The sequence below is a fragment of the Pantherophis guttatus genome, chromosome 3 (assembly GCF_059756535.1).
Source record: "Pantherophis guttatus breed Tessera chromosome 3, ASM5975653v1, whole genome shotgun sequence".
In the NCBI taxonomy this organism is placed as follows: domain Eukaryota; kingdom Metazoa; phylum Chordata; class Lepidosauria; order Squamata; family Colubridae; genus Pantherophis; species Pantherophis guttatus.
In genome coordinates this window covers 44170827-44190361 of record NC_142065.1, presented here as the reverse complement: position 1 = coordinate 44190361, position 19535 = coordinate 44170827, and the positions used below count along the sequence as shown (strand labels likewise).

General features: G+C 36.5%; 1 protein-coding gene across 4 annotated transcripts in view; it reads left to right on the top strand.

The window, feature by feature from the left end:
- The window catches only part of LOC132711248 (complement receptor type 1), a 69316-nt gene that overhangs the window by 11266 nt on the left and 38515 nt on the right, over positions 1 to 19535 (top strand). For all 4 annotated transcript variants that reach the window (XM_060689733.2, XM_060689731.2, XM_060689732.2 and 1 more), the window contains exons 2-6: positions 423 to 608; positions 4268 to 4456; positions 6725 to 6824; positions 8260 to 8354; positions 8847 to 9041. In XM_060689733.2, the coding sequence (XP_060545716.2) occupies positions 423 to 608; positions 4268 to 4456; positions 6725 to 6824; positions 8260 to 8354; positions 8847 to 9041 (765 nt within the window). The remainder of the gene's footprint in view (positions 1 to 422; positions 609 to 4267; positions 4457 to 6724; positions 6825 to 8259; positions 8355 to 8846; positions 9042 to 19535) is intronic.

Below are 19535 nucleotides of genomic sequence, written 5' to 3'. Positions count from 1 at the left end.
AACAACAATAAATTTACTGTTTTATTGTGCTGATTTCATGGCTGAAAACATCGTTTGAAGCTAGTAATATAGTAAAGTAATAAATAAATTCCAATTAATAAACAAAATTCATTCTTTATTGCATACAGCTATTATAAATATATTATGATATATTATATTACAGTGGTTCTCAACCTGTAGTCCGTGGACCCCTGGGGGGGTCGCTATGTCATCACAGGGGGTCCAGGAAGGCTTGAAGAAATGTTATGATTTAAATGTTAAGTCTTGGGGCTCCATGGCCATGGTCCACGGTCACAAAAGGTATTTAAAAGAAGTCTGTGGTGAAGAAAAGGTTGAGAACCACTGTTCTATTATATAATCGAAAATATTGCAGAGCAAACTAGCTGCATATTGACTAAAATTAATGTTTTCTCTTTAATTAGGTGACTGTGGACCTCCACCAGTATTGAAAAATGCTAGGCCATTTGATCCTATTAAATCTACTTACAAACCTCATGAGTCAGTAGTCTACACATGTCTTCCTGACTATAGAGAGGATCATACCAAACCATACATGACAGTTTGTTCTCCAGACAAAGGATGGAAGCCATTGGAAGAGTTTTGTGAGCGTAAGTTTTTAAAATCTTCTTTATATTTTCTTGTTATATCACCTGTGGCTTATTAAAAGGAAGGGAGTAATTAAGAATTATCTAGTACTTAGGCTATTTATTTATTTATTTGATTTACAAGGATATAGAGGCACATTTCCTGAATTCTGTTTCTCTCCTTTACTTCCCTACCTCCTCACTCTCCTGCTCTGTTCTTCTTTCTCTTGCTTCCTCTCTACTTCCTCTTCCAATTTTTCTGTTCCTTTTTTCCATGCCTCTTTTTTTTTTACCCTTATTTGTCTTTTCTTCTCCTCCCACCCCTGTTCCCCCTTTTCAATTTTTTTAAACATTAGATTTTGATGACACTGCCTGGCAGTTGCTCCTTCTTCCAACCTGTTCCTTCTTCTCTTTTGGTCTCCCCATACTTCTTTTCCTGGTGTGGAAAAAGGGCTTCTGTTCAGCTTCAGTTATTACAGTAGTGGAAGTCATATGTGGAACAGGTTTCTTTGAAGATGGGTCATTCACACTCTTGTCATCTCCCAATTGGATTACTTAAATTCACTGTACACGGGGCTACCTTTGAAGATCAAGAAGAAATTTGAGCTGGTCCATTATGCAGTGGTCTGTATGTTCACTGGCCAGTCTCAGTACTCGCATTTTACACTGCTGCTACAGGATATATGTTGACTGCCAGTGTATTCCTGAATGCAAGTTAAGATTCTAGTTGCTACCGACTCCTCCCCCATGATGGCTGGCTGAACAGAGGGTGATTTTTTTTCTCCTACCAATGAACAACTGATTTTGCCACCAAAGCTGATTATTTGGTGGCCTTGCTCTCCATTTTTTGAAGGGGAGACTAGATAGGACCCAAGACGACATTCAGACAATCATGCACAAACAAACAGAGAAGAGGTCTAGATGCCCACAGTTCTCAATAAGGAGTGATCAGAAGGTCTAATCTCTTATCACCTTTTCCCTTCAGCTGCTCATTTTTCTTGCCTGGGATTTAATTGCACTTTTTGAAGTTTTAAAATCTCTTAATTTATGACTAGTTGACTTCTGATCTATTTTGTAACCCCTTGCTGGACATTTACACCTTTTTTTCTGATCTTTTACTATTTACTATTAAGTTCTAAGCTATGTTTTAGCTGTAAGGAAGTTTGCAGTGGAATTTATATTTACGCAGGATTATACTATAAATTTTGCTTGTTCTATAGCTTTTTCTTCTTTTTTCTTTTAAAACACCCCCTGATATTTATCTCTTAAATTTTTGATGGAAAAATCCCCCCTTTTTAAACCCTGGGTGGGGGAGCCTTTCCCTGTAGAAGCTCTTCCAATTTATCTGTTTCTCTTGTGCTTGAAGAGAGAACAAAAGTATTTCTCATGCCTCTAAAAGGAGATAAGATTTTTTGGGAGACATCTGAAAAAAAGGCTTCCAATTTACAGGTTTTATTTGAAAATATAAACAACAAATTCAATGGGTCAATAATGGTTTTGCAAACTCAAGATGACATCCAAAAGTAGGAAATAATCTTGCAATTTGAGCAAATAGAACCTGATCTTTGCTGTCAGATGCAAAGAGAAAGTGTTTGGTTTGAAAAATATACATCTGGCCGAAAAGATTGAAAGGAGAATGAATGTAGGAAATTCTGAGCTAATGGATATAATGAAAGATAGACTGGACTTTCTTGGCAAGAGGAATGTAATGTTGTCAAGGAGAATAATTCAACACTGGACGTTGCAGAGAGATATTTACATCAGAGACATATGAACTTTGGAAATGAGATGCAATTGTTGGGAAAGTTTCCAATTAAAAACCTAAGGAAAGATTTCACTATTAAGAACCAAATAAGAGTATTTAAATAAATAAGAAACCCCTGTAGACTTTCTAAGAGATAATTGCGATAACAGATTGTTAGCAGATTACTTTGAATTTAAACTTTGCTGTTGTTTAACATGTTAACTATTTTTCCTTTCATATATATAATGTATCAATTGGGTTGCAAATAGATGTACAAGCTTATAAATTTTGAACTAGTTTTTAAGGAGGGAAACTATTATTGTTGCAATAAATGTGTCTGTTCAACTGGGGGAGATAATATGTTTTTATCCTTTATTTCTTTTCAATTCACATTTTTAATGTTTTTGTTTAGTTTTATTTTGTCTCTTTATTTTTTTCTTTTGTATTTTAATCTATTAAACTGAACTAATATATAGATGAATTTCTCATCTCATTTTAAAAACTTAATTAAGACATGTATACTAAGTGGAGATTCCATCCTTTTAACAATCTTTTTTATAAAGATATAAAAAAAGATTGAGATGAAGTATTAATATCATTTAATATCAAAGCAAGCAAAAAGGCATGTACCCATGTAATATCAGTTGAAACACTAACCTGAAATACAAAAGTGGGACAAAAAAAGTGGGAAGAAATAAATACAGTGATACTAAAAGTAATCAAATATGGTATGGCAGTGTCTTCCTTCCACCTGTCCAGTTTAATAAACAATTTAAGTACAGGTAGACATGATAGCAATATTCCAGTATTTGAGGGGCTGCCACGAAGAGGAGGGGCTCAATTTATTTTCCAAAGCACCAGAAGGCAGGAAGACAAGAAACAACAGATGGAAAATAATCAAGGAAAGAAGCAACCTGGAATTAAGGAGGAACTTCCTAACAGAGAGAGCAATGAACCAGTGGAACAGCTTGCCTTCAGAAGTTGTTGGTGTTTCATCACTGGAGGCTTTTAAGAAGAGACTAGACACTCACTTGTCTGAAATGGTTTAGGATCTGGATTAGAAGACCTCCAAGGTCCCTTCCAGCTTTATTCTGATTCTGATAATGAAGCCTTTCCATTACAGTCATAAGTTGTGGAGTTGTTAAGTGAGGCATCCTCGTGATCACCTTGCTAAATGATCACAATCCTTGCTTTCCATGTTACAGTCATTAAGTGACAGTGTGGGTTATTAAGCAAAGCATGGGTTGTCTCAGGCATAAGGGATCCTCAACCTCCCTTATGGTTGAGACACCCAAAACTGTTCTTAACCCACATTGTCACGTAATGATTGTAACATGGAAAGCAAGGATTGTGGTCATTCAGCAAGTACAATAAGAGCCAAATATAAAAAAGCTTAACAACCGAATACAAACAATAACAAAATATAAACAAAATAATGTTTTTTTCTCTAAAAGAATTTCAATAAAAGGCAGTATATTTTTCATCTTCCACATTTATGAAATCTGTTCTAAATACTGTTTAATAGTTTCCAAACACAGATGGTATGAACCTGATAAAACATTAAAGATCCTTATCTTGAACAACATTTCTTCCTGTTTCAGACATCTTTCTGTATTATTTTTTTATTACCTCCTTTCAATATCTGCACTGTGATTTGGTTTTCATCATTCCTTCAACCACATTCCCCTGGCCTAGTGTCATTCTATGGAGTCACCTGGGTGGGGCAATCAAAATCAGAATGAAGCAAGAAATGTAGACTCATTTCTTGGGTGTGAGATTGCTGCCAGGAAGAGGTTAAATATAGCAGCTAGTGTCTTGTATGCCCTTTCTTCTATCAGTTGTCAACCCATAATAAATATACATAACACATATTTTAACAAGTAAAAAAAAGTTTTAAAAAACCTTTCTTATATAAACTTTCATCTGCTTTTGTTCACAGGTGGCTGTGAGGGTCCATATGCAACCAGATTTAGCATAGTGGAGGAATTTCTTCCTTTTTATCCTGTCGGAACAGTTGTGCACCATGTTTGCCACCGAAGCGCTGAGCACATTCCTGGTCATCCAAAAAGGCCTCCTATTACTTGCCTTTCGGATTATACCTGGTCACCAGTCCCAGTTTTTTGTAAAGGTCAGGATCTTCCATTGAAACTACCTTCAAAACTGCATTGAATAATTGCTGATTCATTTGGTAATGATTTCGCACAGATATGATCCTACAAAGGCCAACTGATGTGTGCTATTAATTAATAATATTTATAATGGTGAGTTCCTGAATTACACTTCTGAGGCTCTTAAAAGACTTATAGATACACACTATATTTTTAGTTTGGTTGATATCATATGCAGCTTTATTGGCATCTTTATTTTTTTATTACCCTTAAAATATTTGCTTTTTGAGGAACTGCTTACTGATTGGCTGTGAACTGTAATTATAGCATATGTTTTTCGTCTCATGGAATACTGGTGGATATTGACTAATTTTTTATCCTTTTATGAAATATTTATTCAGATTTATTATTTTATTTCTGCCAGAAACCTGAGCACTAGGAGATGTGAGGGTTGATGGCTCTGATTCAGGTTTGAATAATATCTTCCTTAGTGAGAAAGGAGAATCTAAGCGTGATCTAGGGTGGTTGATTATATTCATCTTCAAGCACAAGTAATTGAGATAATGTTTTCTGTTTATAGGGTGCTAGTGACACTTACAAAATGTAAGCACTTCCGTTTGATACTCATTAATTTATAATTTTTATTATTATCATTATTATACAGTATGTCTGCATTTATAGTTCAAGTTAGGCCTAATGCCTATTACTATTTTCCTCTTGATATGTAATTTAAGTTCCAGAATGGAGATCAGTGATTTTATTTAATTATTTATTTACTTTATTATTCCATAATAATAAAGTAATTAATATAGCTACTCATATATATGACTTCAGGTGGGTAACAAACAAATAAAACAATATGAAACAATTAAACAACACAACAAAAACAATGCAATATACCGGCAATACAATAAAATCAGAGGAAAAAAATGAGGGATTACAAAACCAATAATTTTTACAATAATTCAGTAAGCGATTGAAGATACCTGGTATATTATATAATTTCAAACCTGAGTATCATTATTAAACTTTATACAGAATACAAATATTGGAAGCAACAGACAGCTCAGTAAAATGATAAATAGTGATAAATTATTTTCTTGAAAAAAGGCGACACTATATTAAAAAGAAAAACAAAAATGACCAAAAGACATTATTATTATCATCATCATCATCTCTTTTATTCATTAAACATGAAACTCAGTAAACTGAACATTTAAAAATGTATTACAAATATCATTGATTGGCGCTGATGATTGATATGGGTTGCTGCCAGCATCCTAAGTATCAACCAAGTATCTTTTTAAAATGTACGATGTTCCATGTAGTGCTGTTTTTTGCAGTTCTGCTGGTGTTATTGCAGGAAGCTGCAATTTCTTGATGTATTTTATAAAATTCTTGGACATGGTACCATGTGCCCCAATGACAATGGGTATCACTGTTTCATCCATAATCTCATAGTTTTGATGGCCAGGTCCACGATATTTCATGATTTTTTCCACTTCTTTTGCTTGGACTTTGGTGTCTCCTGGTACAGCGATATCAGTAAGTTGTACGGTTTTCAACAACCGTGATATCTGGCATGTTGTGTTCCAAATGACAATCTGTTGTTGTTGTTGTTATACACAACAATGGGAAATCACAGCTGCTAGCTCTTTAACTAGTATTGGCCTTCGTATGCATTGAGTTTTTTCAAGAATCTAGGATGCTGTTATATATTGACATAGCATATTGGTTATCTAAGCAGTGTGGCCTTTTGTAATTGACAAATGGAGATTTTGTCAATGTGCAGTCAAAGTGCAAGAATTTTTGGTATGGTGACTAGTGGGCCGATAACCAATAGCCACTGAGAATAACATAGCCAGTTTATGCCCATAATCTTTTAACTATGATTTTCAGATCTTGATACTCTGCTTCTTTAATACTTTGTCTTCTAACCTAGTATCTCACCCTATTGCTGCATCAGTTATCCATGTTTTCTTTTTTTTTTTAACCACAGATAAATCTGGAATGTTTATCAGTTTTTATTCAGAAACCCCACAATATTTTCAACTACTTTTTCTACTGTATGTTCTAGGGGTGGATTCTACTTACCTTTACTACCGGTTCGCAATGGGATCACGTTAAATTAGCTTGTCTTTCCAGTATGACTGTTCTCCCAAGAAAATGTATAAGCTTTTTTTATGACTGATTGAAATGATCTTTTATTGCTATATATGTACAGAGCCATATATGCACAGAGCCATAGAATAATACTAATTCTCAATATTTTTTTTCCTATTACCTAGGAAAATCATGCGGTGATCCAGGGAGACCAGAAAATGGTGACCGTATTATTCTAACAGACTTCCTGCTAAAAGCAGAAGTAAATTTCACCTGTAATAAAGGGTGTGTGTTAAATTGGTTTAGCAAAGTCTAATTATGATACAAGTAGTCCTTTATTTTAGACAGCAATTGAGAGTGGAATTTTTGTTGCTAAGTGATGCACTTGTAAAGCAGAAAGACTCAGAGAAAGGGTGCATGAATGGCAAGACAGATGTAGCAAGGCTCAGGGAGGTCACGTGGAGATTGCAAGTGGTCAACATGGCATGAGCACAGTAAATAGTAAATGAAAAAGGAATGAATAAAAATAAAGGATTAATAAAAAAAAAGATTTTTTTCATGATTTGTTTTCCCAAGTTTTCTTTGCTGTGGATGAGAACTTTTATAGTGGAGTTGGACTTTTTTGCCACTTGTGAAATGAATAGATTTCTTCTTACCAAAGTAAGCAAATATGAAAAAGGAAGGAAGGAAGGAAGGAGGGAGGGAGGGAGGAATAGAATAGAATAGAATAGAATAGAATAGAATAGAATAGAATAGAATAGAACAGAACACAACACAACACAACACAACACAACGCAACGCAACGCAACGCAACACAACGCAACACAACACAACACAATTCTTTATTGGCTAAGTGTGATTGGACACACAAGGAATTTATCTTCGGTGCATAAACTCTCAGTGTACATTAAAGATATAACTGATAAATCATGATCATAGTCATCATAAATACATTCATCATGAATCCTAAGATACAACACTTAATCATAGGATACTAAATAAGCTATCAAAATCATACTAGGAAACTAAATAAAACTATACATCGTAAAGATACAAGCAACAAGATTATAGTCATAAGTAGAAAAGAAGATAGGTAATAGGAAGGATGAGAAGGATAATAGTAATAGTCTTAGTAAATAGTTTGACAGTGTTGTGCGAATTAGTTGTTTAGCAGAGTGATGGCATGTGAGAAAAAAACTGTCCTCGTGTCTAGTTGTTCTGGTGTGCAATGTGCCAGCGCTCTGGACACAATGTTTTATGACATCGTTTTGAGGGTAGAAGTTGAAACAATTTCTCTCCAGGATGGGAGGGAGGGAGGGAGGGAGGGAGGGAGGGAGGGAGGGAAGGAAGGAAGGAAGGAAGGAAGGAAGGAAGGAAGGAAGGAAGGAAGGAAGGAAGGAAAGAAGGAAGGAAGGAAGAAAGAGGATCTATCTGGTAACCCTCTCTGCTTACATATTCTTCATGTCTCCCAATAGTGTACCCATCACTGCTGTAATTGAGACATCCTCTTTTCTCCTATCCCAGAAACATGGACTTCTCAAGGGATCTGTTTCTTCACATAATATTTCCAAAATGTTGTAATTTGACCCTGATAATTTATGCTTTAAATAAGGCAGTAAACGTCAATAATACATATGTTTTCTTGGCTATCCATGGTATTTTCCAATCTTTTGAAAGAGAAAGAGATTAAAATGTATTATGTTCTTTTTCTTTTCTTGAGGTACCAATTAATTGGATCACCTACAAGCCAATGCTTATCACGTTCACGTTCTAATAATACAGTCGTATGGAAACCAAACCCTCCAATATGTTTCAGTAAGATTCTTTAATTCTTTCGAACAGCCTGGGCCCAGGATTTGCCTGGGGATTGTAGCGGGGGACTGAATGGGTATGAAATGCTTAGAACAGTCTGGGATCCCACTGGAGCACCTCTAAATTTAGCAGCTCCTCATACTAGTTTCAGATGCTGAGAAATTGGATTAAGGCTAATATAGGGAACTAGCTGTCATGTGAGCATTTATGGCTTCCTTCCTTCCTTCCTTCCTTCCTTCCTTCCTTCCTTCCTTCCTTCCTTCCTTCCTTCCTTCCTTCCTTCCTTCCTTCCTTCCTTCCTTCCTTCCTTTCTTTCTTTCTTTCTTTCTTTCTTTCTTTCTTTCTTGGATCTTGGATATGGATGGGTGGGTGGGTGGACAGACGGACAGACAGACAGACAGACAGACACAATCCAGTTTCCTCTCCTAGAAAAAATAATTGTCCATTTGTTTTGGCAGATTTTTTACCAATCACAAAATTTTGTCTGTGTTTCAGGGCCCACTTGTCCTCCTCCTTCAGATATAAGGAATGGAGCTTATACTGGAGGAAAGAATGGAACTTTCCCCCTTAACTCAAATGTAACCTATATCTGTGATCTTGGCTTTTCACTTTCTGGGGATAATCTTCTGCATTGTATAACTGAAGATAATAAAACTGGGATCTGGAGAGGGTCTGTTCCTGAATGTAAAGGTAAAATATAACCTCAAGGTTTTTTTTTACTAAGTTGAATTATGTTTTACTTTTTAATCAGTAATTTTTATTATTTTTAGGAAAACAGGTAAAATATGAATTATTAAATTTGATGTTTTGTATAATATTTAATATTTTATGCTGAGATACTTTCCCAAGTTTACAAAAGAAAAAAAAAAAGAAATACATTGAGTATGGTAGTGATGCTGTTCCACAGATAACATGGGCAGCTTCCGCAAAGAAACATACTTTGGAGTTTTGTTCCTTTTTCCCCATTAAAGCATTTTATACTAAGTAAGAAAAATTCTTTATCCCTTCCATATGCAAAATGACACTCCTGGATTTAACAATAAACATTATATATTTTGTTGAATACAACTATATGTAACAAACATATGTACTTAACTTAAGTGTAAGAAAATTAAAATATTTTAAATACTTTAATAAATATATAGTGCTATTCTAGACACAGCGTAATTTTTAACACTTGGCTTGCCATATGTATTAGCGTAAGAAATATTTTTTCATCAGCCTAGTATTAACTCTACCTTTATTGGATACTATCTAGCACTAAAAGCTTCCTTGGTATAATATAAGGAAATGTTTTCAAAGGATATCAGGTCATCAACTGGGAAAATAAATCCAAATCCAAATTTTAAATCGTTGAGTGTCCATGGAAAGTTGCATTTCTCTTTCAGTAGTCTCCAAAGAGCTATGTGTTCTGTCCCCGTCTCACACACACACACAAACAGACAGCCGGGGGTTAAATAAACTGGCAGACAACCAATTCTTCCGATAAGACGCTTGGCAGCAACCAGGGCTGTGGAGTCGGGAGATAAATGTTCCGACTCTGACTCTGACTCCGACTCCTCAGTTTTTTGTACTTCCGACTCCGACTCCGACTCCAGGTACCCAAAATTTCCTCCGACTCCTCAACTCCGACTCCACAGCACTGTCAGGGCTATGGAGTCAGGAGATAAATGTTCCGACTCCGACTCCTCGGTTTTTGTACCTCCGACTCCGACTCCAGGTACCCAAAATTTCCTCCGACTCCTCGACTCCGACTCCGACTCCACAGCACTGGCAGCAACCCAGTAGCTTCTTGCCAAGAACTTTTACTCAATAAACAAAATACCCACAGTCAAGAATTGTCCAGTTCGTAAAATAAATCCAAGGCCGATAATGTTGTTTCCAAAGATGCAATGTGACTCGATAGTAGTTAGTTTTGTCCGTCACAGAGTCTGAATGGCCACCTCACCCCTCTTTTATATCCTGTGGGGTGTGGTCCAGTGACTCAGCCTAATCTCTGGCACGCCTTTTCTTCTGTTGTGCGCGCTTATCTCTGCGACGCTGCCGACGATCCAGCCAAGTCTCATTACCCTCATCACTGTCCACCTGTGGCTGCGTGGACGTGCTTGGCCCCGGCCCTATCTCTTGCCCTTTGGCGGACACTGAAGGCATTGCCAGAGAGGAGGGTCCTGGAGAGGGAGGCCTTGCCAACTCCTCTCCTTCACTCTCGGAGTCCTCTCCTGCCGATTACACAGGGTCAGGTAACAGAGCCATAACACTATGTATGGGGAATCAGAGGCATAGTTTTCGATCCTGCAGAATTTCTTATATATCTCCCACCCATTTCAGAGGTATTTCTAACAATAACATTGGGTCTATGACAATTTGCCACAGCCAACTCCCCATGGTGAACTCACTGAAGGACAACTCACCATGGCCAACTTGCCACAGGACAACTCACTGTGGGACAAGAGTTACACTAATATCAAAGAAATATGGAATAGAATAATTAAAGAAAGAATGCAAAAGGAAGGACAGAATGAAATGTGAATGGCAAAAATTAAAATATTTTTTTATTTATTTTAAATAATTCAATAGAATTTATACAATTGCTTGTGCCCAGATGTGCAGGTAGTCCTTGACTTACAATCATTATTTAATGACTGAAGTTACCACAGCACTGAAAATACTTATGACTGTTTTTCACACTTATGACTGTTGCAGAATTCCCATGGTCACATGATCAAAATCTGGATGCTTGGCATCTGGCATATATTAATGTCTGCTTGTCTGTAATTCTCACTCTGCATCTTTATTCTATTCCGATCCTTCGCTTTTCTCTTTTTACCAATGGAAAAGTAAAAGTAAAGGTTCTTGGAGGGAAAAAAACGTTTATTTTTAGAAACATTTCTTCTGGAAAAATGGAAAAAATAGAGACGAAACATGAACTTTTTGTAAGAAATTGAATGCAATAAGACAAAATGCCATGCATCAGTATCTTTTATTGACTCCCAATGTTTTCTATAATAGAAAACAGGAAGACCTTTCTCAGTATACCCAGTATCTTATTATTCCAGTATGCAGAAGACAACCTGTGCTTCCAGCAGGCATTGCCAATTTCACCAAAAAGGGAGCCTGATTTGCGTGTGAACTTTGTTGCTAACTTTTCAGAACCTCTAGAACACTAGTTAAAAGTTCTGGAAACTTTTATAATTTAATATAAAATCAAATTTTATACTTTAATATAAAATCAATTACCGGTAGTAAACATAATATGAACATTATTATATGAGCAAAGCAAATTATACTAGTGCATTGTATGTTCTTAAAACAGCAGTGTCAATTTAGATCAGTAAAGGACAGTGTAGAAATGGATACTGCATATAATTCTATTTTCCCCAACATTTCCATTTTTTTCCGAAGGCTTGTTTGTTTTGGTGGTTTCAACATTTTCAGAAAGGTTACGTCTTTATTCATGGGATGGAGCCTGTTAAGGGCTACTTATGTGACCTAATTGTAGTCTTTGGACTCAAGCTGGGCATCCCTGCTATATACTAAGGTATGTGTCCATTAACCTGTGTCACAATTTTTTATTTTATATGCTGGAGGCATATATTAAATGATACTTGGATAATGTATTATTCCAATGCTATCCAGTGGGGACTGCATTTATCATTCTTGAAATTATTTATTTATTTATATCATTATCCTCCACAAATTTTTTGTTTGCCATCCCAATGCAACATTCAGCTTATCTATTGATTTGTCATGATCATCACCTCATTTTCTAGCAGCAAATGCTTGTTGCATTAATCAGGAAGTAATCTTATAAGGCTAAGAATACAGAAGGGTGTGGAAGTAAGCTTTTTTTTTTTTTGTTACAACAATAGAGCGTCCACCCTATTTAGAAAGAACTAATTGTTTTTTTTAAATATGTGACCTATTGAACAGGATTGGTGCTTGTTTTATATCACACTAGAGGAAATCACATATTTGGTATCAGCTTTCCTGAAAGTCCATGTGTCAATGATTGTTCATAAGCTAAATTTATTTGAAACATCATCATGCATTCCTTTATTCAAACATAGATGACTCAATGGAAAGACTGAGTGCACATTTCCTTCCTTGAGTTAACTAATCTGTCTTCCCATTACAAAATGTTGATATAGCCTTCTCCAGATTATGCTGGATGCCACAGGATTTATATATTCATCAGCTTTGATCTTTGAGCTTGGAATTCCCAAGTTTTAGTCAGCCTTTCTCAGTTCTTGCCCAGCACATAGGTATAAAAATTTAAATTGAACTCAATGAAAAACTAATAGATACTTAACAATTTTGTCATCTTTCTATCGTAGAAGAGGGAGGCTTTGAAATTTGTTCAAATCATAGCTGCCTTACTTTTTAAACATCTAAAAATAGATTAAAGCATTAAATAAATACAATAAGGTATACTGTTAAGAAACTACAGAACAGCTAATGATAGATAAGAGAGAAAACCAAAATGTCTGGGCAAACAGATAAGCTTTTAATATATAGCAGAAACATTCCACAATTGGGTTCTGTGTGTGTCTACTGATGAACAGGTATGGGAGTTGATTTCATATGGTTTAGTACCATGTTTCCCCGAAAATAAGACCCTGTCTTATATTTTTTTGAACCCTGAAATAAGTGCTTGGCCTTATTGCTGTGCGCTCAAAAGCCCGATTGGGCTTATTATCAGGGGATATCTTATTTTGGGGGAAACGGGGGACCATAATTGAGGATGCCCACTTCTGCGTTACAATATCAATAATCTACAGTACACTTATCAGGATGTAAGAGCTATTAGAAGTTATTAAAATCTTAGTTCAAAGTTGTTTAGGACCAGAGAAATCAACAGTGGTTTATTAAAATGACTGGATGGCTAAATGAATTAGTGCAGATCCTACAGAAATGTAGAATTGTGAGCCATTTGCAGCTTTTGAACTACCCTCAAGGAACCCCTAATTTCATTTTTAAGCGATTAACCCAAAACTATTTCTATCAGAAAAGGCTGGAGTTGTTGTATAAGCCAAAATTGTTAACAGGCTCTTCTACCCAGTGACAGGAATCCAGTAACAAGAGTAAATCCACAATAAACTTGATTAAGTTCTATTCTTACTAGGGGAACGCAATCCTCTCCAAAATAAATTATATAACTTCCAAGCTGTATTTATCTTGTTTCATAGTAGTGGCCAAAATTGTGGAAACAATTTGGAAAAAGTATATTTTTGAGGTTTGATGGCTAATAACACCACTTTTTTGGGGGGGAGTTTCAGAATAACCATATTCCACTGCTGGAATGGCCTGGGAATAGCCCAAACCTTAACCCAATTGAAAATCTATGGAGCCAACTAAAGAAACAGCAATAAAACCCAGCAATTAAGCAATAAATAAATGATTGCTTAATAGAAGCAATCATTCAGTCTTGGTTTCACATTATAACAGCTGCAGAACTAAAAGACTTGGTTCACTCAATGGGAAGATGTTGTAATTCATACTAAAGGTTACTCAACTATTAAATGATATGATAATTTTTGTATATCTCATTTTTTCTATGTGTTTCACTTTTCTTCTTTATACTGTAACTGCTACCCTGTTTTCCCCAAAATAAGACATCCCTTGATAATAAACCCAATCGGGCTTTTGAGTGCATGGCAATAAGGCCAAGCGCTTATTTCAGGGTTCAAAAAAAATATAAGACAGGGTCTTATTTTCGGGGAAACACGGTATTCTAATAGCAAACCCTTCATAAAAGTTATTGAATTACATTCTTGATTATCTTTCCATTGATATATAATTTTATGGTACTACTCCCCCCCCAAAAAGTGGTGCTATTAGCTAGTTTTAGAAAATACACTTTTCCCAAAAGGTTTCCACAATTTTGGCCACTACTTAGAATAACAGAGTTGGAAGGGACCTTGAAGGTCTTCCAGTCCAACCCCCTGCCCAGGCAGGAAATCCTACACCACTTCAGACAAAGGGTTATCCAACATCTTCTTAAAAATTTCCAGTGTTGGGGCATTCACAACTTCTGCAGGCAAGTTGTTCCACTTATTAATTGTTCTGTCAGGAAATTTCTCCTTAGTTCTAAATTGCTTCTCTCCTTGATTAGTTTCCAACCATTGCTTCTGGTTCTACCCTCAGGTGCTTTGAAGAATAGTTTGACTCCGTTTTCTTTGTGACAACCCCTGAGATATTGGAACACTGCTATCCTGTCTCCCCTAGTCCTTCTCTTCCTGCAACCGTTCTTCATATGTTTTATCCTCCAGTCTAGACGCTGGGTAATTTTTAACACTTGGCTTGCCATATGTATTAGCATAGAAATATTTTTTCATCAGCCTAGTATTAACTCTACCTTTATTGGATACTATCTAGCACTAAAAGCTTCCTTGGTATAATATAAGGAAATGTTTTCAAAGGATATCAGGTCATCAACTGGGAAAATAAATCCAAATCCAAATTTTAAATCCTTGAGTGTCCATGGAAAGTTGCATGTCTCTTTCAGTAGTTTCCAAAGGGCTATGTATGGGGAATCAGAAGCATAGTTTTCGATCCTGCCGAGTTTCTTATATATCTCCCACCCATTTCAGAGGTGTTTCTAACAATAATATTGGATCTATGACAATTTGCCACAGCCAACTCCCCATGGTGAACTCACTGAAGGACAACTCACCATGGCCAACTCGCCACAGGACAACTCACTGTGGGACAAGAGTTACACTAATATCAAAGAAATGTGGAATAGAATAATTAAAGAAAGAATGCAAAAGGAAGGACAGAATGAAATGTGAATGGCAAAAATTAAAATAATTTTTTATTTATTTTAAACTAGCTGTACCCGGCCATGCATTGCTGTGGCCCAGTCTGGTGCTTCTGCTGGGCTAAAAGAGCGAGGCTGAAGTTTCAAACTCTCCACGAACATTTGGTGGGCGTGGCCAACTCGACATCACTCACTTTCATCAGTCATATGACAGCCCCCGAGCCACGCCTATGCAGCTGGTGATTAGGGCAGAGAACCAGTTGCTAAAAAACAATGGGAACCACAAAATCCTTCCTCTGTCTCCTCCTCTTTGTATCTCTCCATGTCTCTCTCCCTCCCCCCCGTCTGTATCTCTCTCTCCCCCTCTCTGTATCTGTCTCTCTCCCCTGTATCTCTCTCCCCCCCCTCTGTATGTCTCTCTCCCCCTCTGTATCTCTGTCTCTCTCTCTCCTACCCTCTCTCTCTGTATCTCTGAATGTGTCTCTCTCTCCCCGCCGTCTCTCTATTTCTCTCTATATCTCTCTCCCTCTCTCTCTGCTAATCTCTGTTTCTGGCCCGGCCTCTTCTGCATCCCCCGCCATTGCCCTTACCTTTTCAGGCCAGGCCTTCGCAGCTCTCCGCACCAGAGCATGTTATGTTAACAATATATTTGTTTCTACTCTCCTACCTATCTTAAGCTAGAGCCCATTACTTTAATTTACTATTTATATTTTATAGAATTATGAATTTCTATAAGTTTCTATTGCTATGTTTGTAGCACTATATTTTTTTAATCTGGTTTTGAGCTCTTTAAATCTTTCCAATCAAATCCAATCAATCTTTAATACAGGTAGTCCTTAATTTACAACCACAACTGAAACAAAAATCTACGTTGCTAAGTGAGAAATTTCTTAAGTGAGTTTTGCCCCATTTTACCACTTTTTTGTTGTTGCCACATTTATTAAGTAAATCACAGCAGTTGTTAAATTAGTAACTCTTTTATTAAGTGAATCTGGTTTCTCCATTGACTTTGCTTGTCAGAAGGTTGCAAAAAGTGATCACATGACCCAGGAACAGTGCAACCGTCATAAATATAAGTCAGTTGTCAAGCAGCTGAATGTAAATCACATAACCATGGGGATGTTGCAATGGTCATAAGCATGAAAAATGGTAATAAGTCACTTTTTTCAGTACTGTTGTAACTTCGAATGGTCAGTAAGTGAATTGTTGCAAGTTGAGGACTACCTGAGTCTTCTGTATCTGGACTGCTGATATTTTTTTGTGGATATATTTTGGAATTATACCTAGTGAAAAATTTGTGATTTAATTTTCAAAATTCATGTGGTAAAATGTTCATTTTCTTTCATGGAATTGCCAGCATTTGTTACTAAGTGATTTATCTATCCTGGAAATTATTGATGGAGTGACATTTCATAACCAGTCTGCTTTTCCCCAAAATTCCCTTCATCTGTGCTTTCTATAAGTATTCAGGTATATATGTGCAAATGCCCATTTTTAGACATTTCATTCAGTAAAAATACAACTGCAGCTGTGGTGTAGTATGTTTCCTCAGAGAACAGAGGAACAATTTTTATAGCATTTTTAAACATGTAAATGTATGCGCTATCTGAGTCTTCTGTATCTGGACTGCTGATATTTTTTTGTTGATATATTTTGGAATTGTATCTAGTGAAAAATTTGTGATTTAATTTTCAAAATTCATGTGGTAAAATGTTGGTGTGTTGGTTTTATGTCCAGCAGGTGGCGATGTTTTTCAATGTTTTTCAATGTTTGTCAATGTCTTTCATGTTTTTACCTGTCACAGGTGTGACATGTATATAATATAGGTATATATAAACACGCCCGTAGTCGAATGCAACGTTGTGTCAAAATTTGAAAGCAATCGGTGAAGAACTTTCGGAGATGTGCGGTTATGTACAAACGGACATTTACATTTTTATTTATATAGATAATTCAATAGAATTTATACAATTGCTTGTGCCCAGATGTGCAGGTAGTCCTTGACTTACAATCATTGTTTAATGACTGAAGTTACCACAGCACTTCAGCCACTTCAATCCCCTAATCATCTTTGTTGCTCTTCTATGCACTCTTTCTAGAGTCTCAACATCTTTTTTACATCGTGGCGACCAAAACTGAATGCAGTATTCCAAGTGTGGCCTTACCAAGGCATTATAAAGTGGTATTAACACTTCACGTGATCTTGATTCTATCCCCATTTATGCAGCCCAGAACTGTGTTAGCTTTTTTGGCAGCTGCTGCACACTGCTGGCTCATATCTAAATGGTTGTCCACTAGGACTCCAAGATCCCTCTCACAGTTACTACTATTAAGCAAAGTACCACATGTGCATTTTGTTTTTCTTCCCTAAATGTAGAACCTTGCTTTTTTCACTGTTGAATTTCGTTTTGTTAGATAGCGCCCAATGTTCAAGTCTATCAAGATCCTTCTGTATCTTGAGCCTATCTTCTGCAGTGTTGGCTATTCCTGCCAGCTTGGTGTCATCTGCAAATTCGATGAGTTCCCCATCTATCCCCTTGTCCAAGTCATTGATGAAGATGTTGAAGAGCACTGGGCCTAAAACAGAGCCCTGGGGTATTCCACTGCATACTTCCCTCCATGTAGATGCAGTTCCATTGAGGACTACATGTTGAGTGCGGTTGGTCAGCCAGTTACGAATCCATCTGGTGGTGATGCTGTCTAACCCACATTTTTCTACTTTATCTAGTAGTAGGTTATGGTCTACTTTATCAAATGCTTTACTAAAGTCCAAGTAAATTATATCGACAGCATTCCTCTGGTCCACTAATTTTGTCACTTTGTCAAAGAATGCAATAAGATTAGTCTGGCATGATCTGTTTTTGACAAACTCACGTTGGCTTTTGGTTATTACTTGGTTTGCTTCTAGGTGTTCGATGATTCGTTGATTATCTTTTCCAGAATCTTCCCTGGTATTGGTCAGGCTGATAGGTCTGTAGTTTCCTGGATCTATTTTTTTTCCTTTTTTGAAGATGGGAACTACATCAGTTCTTTTCCAATCCTCTGGCAGTTCCCCTGTGCTCCAGGATCTTTGAAAGATATAGTTCAGTGGTTCTGAGATCTCATCTGCCAGTTCCTTCAGAACCTTGGGGTGTAATCCATCTGGTCCTGGTGATTTAAACTCGTCTAGGGTAGACAAGTGTTCACTTACCATTTTCTTCTCTATTTTAACTTGTGTTCCTAATCTGTTTTTTGTGATGCTGTTTTTGATAGGTTGGACTGTTTTTTTCCTTTTGTGTAGACAGATGCAAAAAATGAGTTAAGTAGTTCTGCTTTCTCCCTGTTGTCACCTTCTTGCCACTTTCTCCCAGCAATGGGCCAATTGTTTCCTTGACTTTTTTCTTGTTTTTAATATGTTGGAAGAAGCTTTTTTTGTTATTTTTTACTTTAGTCGCAAGCCTTTGTTCATTGTGAGCCTTAGGTTTCCTCACTTCATCATTACAGGCTCAGGCTATTTGCTGATATTCTGCCTTAGTTATTTGCCCCTCTTTCCACTTTTTATACTTGTCCTTTTTGTCTTTCAATTTGTTACAGAGTTCTTTATGCAGCCATGCTGGTTTCTTTTGAGATCTGTTATTTTTCTTCTTCATTGGTATTGTGCTAGACTGGGCTTTTATAATCTCACTTTTCAAAATTTCCCGCTTCTTGAGTTGTTTTCCCCTTGAGGATTCTCATCCATGGAATCCTTCTCAAGCTCTAACGTTATTGAAATTAGCTCTCTTAAAGTTTGACTTTGTTCTACTACTTGTGTTTGCATGTTGAATTCCAATATTGCATGATCATTTGTCCTCAAGGTTCCTGTAGCTTCAACACCTATCATTTTGTCTCTGTTAGTGAGAATTAAGTCCAATATGGCTGATCCCCTTGTTCCCTTCTCTACTTTTTGGGAAACAAAGTTGTCTGCTAGGTTTGTTAGGAACATGTTGGATCTTCCACTTGGTGCAGAGTTTGTTTCCCAGTTGATGTCAGGGTGGTTAAAATCCCCCATTACTATGTGATGTGCTTTCTACATAACTTAGTTAGCTGACTAGCAAAAAGTTTATCTACTTCCTCTGTTTGGTTGGGTGGTCTATAGTATAGACCTATGGCAATGTCATTCCCCCCCTCTTTAATATTGACCCAAATGCATTCAAGATAATTTTCATCGTTGTGCTCTATTTCTGTAGAGATGTAGTTATTTCTTATATATAGTGCAACTCCACCTCCTCTTTTATTTGGTCTATTTCTTTTAAATAATTTATATCCCTCTAGCTTTATGTTCCATTTGTGGGTTTCATCCCACCAAGTTTCGGTAATGGCAACAATATCATATCTGCCGTCATTTACTTGAATTTCTAATTCACTCTGTTTATTCCTCATACTCTATGCATTGGTGTATAGACATT